Source organism: Bos indicus, chromosome 2 (assembly GCF_029378745.1).
Source record: "Bos indicus isolate NIAB-ARS_2022 breed Sahiwal x Tharparkar chromosome 2, NIAB-ARS_B.indTharparkar_mat_pri_1.0, whole genome shotgun sequence".
Lineage (NCBI taxonomy): Eukaryota > Metazoa > Chordata > Mammalia > Artiodactyla > Bovidae > Bos > Bos indicus.
The window spans coordinates 124,054,688-124,060,687 of record NC_091761.1 but is presented as its reverse complement, the minus strand read 5'-3'; the positions used below and the strand labels follow the sequence as shown (position 1 = coordinate 124,060,687).

The following is a 6,000-nucleotide window of genomic DNA, read 5'->3' as shown; positions in this document are numbered from 1 at the left end:
AAAGAAGAGAAAGGACACAGATTACTAATATCAGAAATGAAAGGGGGGACATCACTACAGATCCCATGGACATTGAAAGGATGATAAAGGCCAACAAAAGTCCATCTAGTCAAAGCATGGTTTTTCCAGTAGTCATGTCTGGATGTGAGAGTTGGACTATAAAGAAAGCTGAGCACTGAAGAATTGATACTTTTGAACTGTGGTGTTGGAGAAGACTCTTGAGAGTCCCTTGGACTGCAAGGAGGTCCAACAAGTCCATCCTAAAGGAAATCAGTCCTAAATATTCATTGGAAGGACTGATGCTGAAGCCGAAACTCCAATACTTTGGCCACCTGATATGAAGAACTGACTCATTTGAGAAGACCCTGATGCGGGGAAAGATTGAAGGCAGGAGGAGAGGGAGACCACAGAGGATGAGAGGGTTGGATGGCATCACCGGCTCGATGGACATGAGATTGAGCAAGCTCCGGGAGTTGGTGATGGACAGGGAAGCCTGACGTGCTGCAGTCCATGAGGTTGCAAAGAGCTGGACACAATTAAGCGACTGAACTGAACTTAACTGAAAGGAATACTACGAACAACTCAAAGCTAGCGTTTCCAAGACCCCATCACCTGCCCTTGGTAGGTGATGAGCTCCCTGTCCTTGGAGATAAGTGTGGATGCGCACTGAAAGGGATCGAGGTAGAGGGGATTCAAGTATTGGGTAGGACTGAGAGGCTCTGTGTCCCTGGGTCTCTGTCCCGGAGAGCTGTGTGCGAGCTAGGCGCGAGCAATGAGCAGAGGAGTGGATCTGCTCACCTAAGCACGTTGGTGCGGGTGAGGCGGCTGGGAATCCAGGCCCAGCCCGGGACCGCCAGGCAGGGGGCCGGGAGTGGGGGCGGGGCGCGTCAGGGCCGCCGGCGACCGGACTGGGCAGGGGAGCGCGCGGCTGCCGGTAGGGGGCGCCTCGAGACCGAGGAACGCGCGGCCGAGCCTGACGTCAGCGACCCGCTTGCTTGGGCTCCCGCTCTGGACTCGGCGCCAGTCCCGCTCGGCGCCGCGCCGCTTCGCTCCGGCTCTGGCTCGCCTCGGGCTCGGCTCGGGCTCCGGCGGCGGCGCCCCCCCGCGCCGGGCCCCGGGGCAGGCGGCGGCGCACCATGGCCCGCGCCCAGGCTCTCTTCCTGGCGCTCACCTTCCAGCTCTGCGCACCCGAGACCGAGACTCCGGCAGGTAAGCGCGCGTCGGTCGGACCCAGTTTGCCCCGCCGAGCCCTGGCGCCGGTGGCGTATCTCGAAAGAAAGTGGGAGTGTTGGATGACCGGACGTGGCGAGCTTGCTCCCGGTGTCTTGAGTGTTGTATGTGCGATCGTGTGCTCAGGGGGTTGTGTGCCTGCGAATGTGTCCTGAGGGATGTGCAAGAAAAGGTGCTGTGTGTGTTGTGTGTCCACGAGTATGTTGGGGTGAATGTTGTGTGCATAAAGGCATGGGGTGTGCGCCGAGTGTCGTGTCTGCCTCTGTGTAGTGTGTGTGTGGGGCCAAGTAGGATTGTATGTCTGTTGTGTGTCCATCCGAGTTCGGTTGTGTGGCAGGAGTTGCCTCTGCTGATGTGTTGCATTGTTGGGCATTTGTGTGTACCCTAGCCTGGAGTGTTGTTTGTTGTATGTCCGAGAATGGCTTGTGTGTTTTTGTTCTGCGTGTGGCAAAGAGTGCTCTGTGGATTCTGCCCGCGTGGGGAGCAGAGGACGTGTGTGCGATGTGTGTGCTTGTGAGATCCGTGTACGTGTGTGAAGGCGTGGGAACGGGTCCGGAACGAGTGTGTCCGCGCGCCGTGTGCGCGATGTGTACGTGTGTCTGGGGCCGGCGGTGTGCTCCGCCGGGGGCTGCGTGGGTCCCAGTGAATGCCGAGTGTGCCGGGAATGCGTGTGTAGGAGCGTGTCTGGAGCGGATGTGAGTGTGTTCGTGCAAGCTGGCTGCGTGTCCAGGAATGTTGCGAGTGTGGTCCTCGCCTGGGCCACGGCTTGAATGTGTGCCCCGGGCCGGGGCCGCCCGAGGGGGCGGTGCAGGTTGTGTTGTGTGTGTGTCCCTCGGGTGTGCGCGTGGGGCGCGCGGGCCCCGGAACAAGTTGTCCTGGCGGCGCCCCGTTGCCTCCCCGGTCGGGCCGGGCCTGAGGCTTGGCAGCGAGGGATGGGGGCCCGGCGGCCGCCGACTCCGACATGTCGGGCTGTTTGTTGTTTCGCAAGTTCAGCGCGGCGTTGGCTGGTGGCGGATCCGAGACGGCGCCGGGTCTGCGGGGCGCCGGGGCCCGGGCCCGGAGGGCCCAGCGCGGGGTGGGGGCAGCCGTGGGGGGCTGCGGGGCGCGCCGGGGCCGGCGGGAGGGGAGGGCCGTGCGGCCGGGCGATCGTGCGGGGACCGGGCCGCGGCTGCACCCAGGCGGCGGGGCGGGGTGGGGGTGCGTCCGGGTGGGCCGGGCCTGGCTCTGGGCGGCCGGACGGCGCCCCCTCCGGTTGCGCGCTGGAGGCGCCGCGGACGCCGGGGTCTCCTGGGACACCCCCCTCCTCCGTCGACTCCGCAACTTTGTACGGCCTCCGGGCTGGTGGGGTGTGAGTGTACGCGTGTGAGCGTGTGTCTCGGTGCTTCTAGGTGCCGTGTGACCGCGCTGTCTCTCTCAGTGTGTTTCGGAGAGTGGAGTCTTTTGGAGGTGTGTTGTGTGTGTGTGTGTGTGTGTGAAGTTGTACGTGTGATCGCGTTTCTGAATGTGTGTATCCAGAGCTGTGGCTGTGTGTCCGTGTGTGCTGTGGACCGTGTGTCGGCGGCGGCTGTGTGTGTTCATGTGTCTGTCCCCGCCTCCCCCACCCCCCATCCTACCCGGAGGCCTGGGATGCCACACTGGGGGCCCTCTCCTGCGGAGTTGCTTCTGATGGCCCTTCTGTGGCGGGGGTGGCCTGTGCCCTCCTGGCGGCCTCAGCATCCCCGCGCCCTCTGGTTGGGCGGCTCCAGTCTGGTACCCGGGGCACCCGAGTAACGGGGAGACGCCCCAGACGGGTTTCCGAGCCTAGACATTCCGAGCCTAGACACAGGCAGAGCCACCTCGGCCCCAGGGAGCCTCCTTCAGGCCGCCGGTCTCCAAGAACTGGCCTCTCCCGATCGCATTTGCTGCCCTGCCACCCGCTCCGGCCTCTCGGGCGGAGCTCCCAGGGCGCCGGCAGCCTCTCCTGCCACTGACTCTGAGGTCAGCCGGACCCTGCGGCCCCAGGCCGTCGCGCACAGCTTTAGCTTTGACCCCTGAGCGCCGGAGAGGACCCCTAAGGCGACCTCCCTCCTTATCTTCCCCCAACACTTACCCCTGTCCTGCAGCGACTTTGCCCCCTCCCCCAGTCTGAGATCAAACCGAGGTACTACATGCTCTCCCATCCCTACCTCCATCACCTTGATTCTGAGAACCCTCAGATGTGCCCCCCCCCCCACCCCCCGCCCTCTTCTAACAGGAGGGACTACCCACGGCTGAGGTTGGGGACTGAGATCTTGAGCCAGTTGCTTCCATTCCTGGGACCCCGGTTTTCTGCTCTGTCCCATGGGCTTCATGATAAAGGTGTATGGTACTTGGTAGATTGTAAAGAAAGCCTCTGTCTGTGAGTGCCAGGGAACAAAAGACGGTTTTGAGGATGGCTACAGAGCCCCAGAGGTTGTGATTTGCAGCCAGGGGGACCTGGGTTCAAATTTGCCTCTGCCATTTGCTGTCCTTGTGTCCTTGGGCAAGTCACTTCTCTTCCACAGTTCCTGACACCTGTAGCTATTACTGTTGAGCTTCATTCAGAAGCCCTGAGTAGAAGGGATGTGATCTCCCCGCGTCCCCGAACTGGTTTGAGTCAGCCCAGCTCCCTGAAAGGGCCTCCCGAGTCCCCCCTCCCCCCAAAGGGTGGGTGGTGATGTCTCTGAGCCATGCAAATCTGGCAGTAATTTATTCCGTTGCGTTCTAGCTCATTTTGTCCTTTTGGTTGCTGGCGCTGTGGACAGCAGGAATGAGGGAGAGGCTGCCCAGTGGTTTCAGGTTGGGCAATAAAGGCTTGTCTGGGCAGCTGGCCCTTCTCCCTGGGATGGGGGAGGGACTCAGCAGGAAGACGTGATAGTGGCCAGAGTGGGGGGTGCTGAGCTCCTGGGCAGCCTCCTGCCCAGCTCTGGTGCCAGGGAAAACCCAGGGTGGATGCCCTGCTTGTTCCAGGTGGGCCGCCATCCTGCCCTGCTTTCTTCAGCTAAACCAGACCAGGGTGGGGGGTGGCAGGTCATGCAGGACTGGGTTAGCTAGAGTTGTTGGGGGAGCCTTGTGCCCTCCTTTTTCTTTCAACACCTTTCCCTCCTCCAAGCTGTTCTCCTGTATCCTGATGCACCTGACCCTCATGCCATCTCAGGATCTCTCTCATCTGTCCCCTTCTCGCCATCCTTACCCATCTTTCCTGTGCAGGCAGGCTCCAGCCTCTTCCTTCCACTCCTCCCTCCTTAGTATCAGGGATCTTCCTAAAACGCATTTGAAATCCTGGTTTGAAACCCTTTGAAAGCTCACCCCATTACCTACCAGTTAAATCTCTTCCCCAGGTCCTCTTGCCTGCTCTGACCCCTGTCTGCCTGTCCAGTCCCATCCGCTTTGTGCTCTTTGCCTTGCATCCTGTGCTCTGACCAGTTTAACCCACCTCCCAACACCCAGTAAATGCCCACTGCCCTCCGTATTCTCTCTGGGTCTCTGGACAAGCTGTGTCTTCTCCCCAGAGCTCTCTAACTCCACCTCCTCACTGTGTGAACTCCCGCTCCTCCTTCAGGTTTCAGCTTAGACATCACCTCCTCTCTGAAGCCTTCCTTGGTTACTCCCTCTTCTAGTCCAAGAAGGGAGGAGGGGGGTGTTGATTGGATTTTTTCACAGCACTGTAATTATTGTAATTACAGTTTATTGCTCTTTTCTCCCTTAGAGACCATGAGCTCAGTGGGGACAGGGACTGGGTGTTTAGCTCACTTTTGAATCTTAACTGCCAGGTACGAGGCCTGGCCCACTCCTGCTGAATAAATACACCAGGCAGGAAAGAATGAGTGATGTCCAGGGGGTCAAGTTCTGAGCTGGAGATGCCAGATGGGGGCGCACCGACTCCACTGAAAGTAGAGATTGAAGAAGTAGGTTTCCCTCCAGGAATCTGGAAAATTCTGCTGGGGGGGATGGTATTGTATGCAAAGGCCACACAGAGAGTGTCATCTGGGAACTGGGAGTTGGAGAGGTCATCTCTCTGCCTGCGAGTCCCCCGCCCCCCGCTGCTGTCCGCCACCCCCTCTCCCACAACCACCCTCGCCCCCCAGCAGCTAGGAGGGCTTGGTGTCACCCCTGGTCTCAGCTCTTTGTCCTGGAGGCTCGGCAGTTGGTGAGAGGCATCAGAGTCCCAACCGTCACTCTGAGTGAGCGTCTGGTCTGGGGAGGAGGGGGAGGGCCCTGTGGGGGGAGGGTGGGGTTCCCTCAGTCCTCTGTCCTCCTCTCAGCCTCTGTCCTGGCTGCCCCTGAACCCAGGAATCGGGGAGTGCTGCTCCTGTGGTGACCCTGCAGGTGGGGTTCGGCGGGGGGCTGGGGGAGGTGTGTGCAGGTGTCACCCTGACATCTGGACCCTTAGAATGGTGTGTGTGTGTGTGTGTGTGTGTGTGTCTGTGATTGTATGATTGTAGCCTGGGGCACAGGACACATGTATGGCTTCTCGGAGGTGTGGGGGGGGGGGTGGTCTAGCCATCTGTTCACCCTGTGTGGCAGGATCTGAATTCCGAGTCAGGAGGCACCCAGCTGCTCTGATCCCGGGGAGCCTGATGCTGGGTGTCCAGGTATCCATGTGTTAGATCCCTGGAGTTTGGGTGCAGAGCTCTTTGGGTGGGTGACATCTCAGGATCTGGGCATGGGTGTCCCAGGACCCGGATGTGGGAGGATCGGGATGTGTCAACATAAGAATATCTCAGTGTCTCTGGATCTGGAGGTGGGTGTACGCCGGTGGCTGGGAGTCCT

The 6,000-nt window shown here is 60.2% G+C and overlaps 1 protein-coding gene across 5 annotated transcripts in view; it reads left to right on the top strand.

Annotated features, from left to right (window-relative positions):
• Positions 1–1,075: 1,075 nt before the first annotated feature.
• The window catches only part of PTPRU (protein tyrosine phosphatase receptor type U), an 88,599-nt gene continuing 83,674 nt past the window's right edge, over positions 1,076–6,000 (top strand). For 4 of the 5 annotated variants that reach the window (XM_019979718.2, XM_070774933.1, XM_070774929.1 and 1 more), the window contains exon 1: positions 1,076–1,209. In XM_019979718.2, coding sequence (XP_019835277.2) covers positions 1,137–1,209 — 73 coding nt within the window. In that variant the 5' untranslated portion in view covers positions 1,076–1,136. Of the gene's footprint in view, positions 1,210–2,144; positions 2,262–6,000 lie in introns of those variants that run through there. The other variant, XM_070774927.1, reaches the window with a different exon arrangement.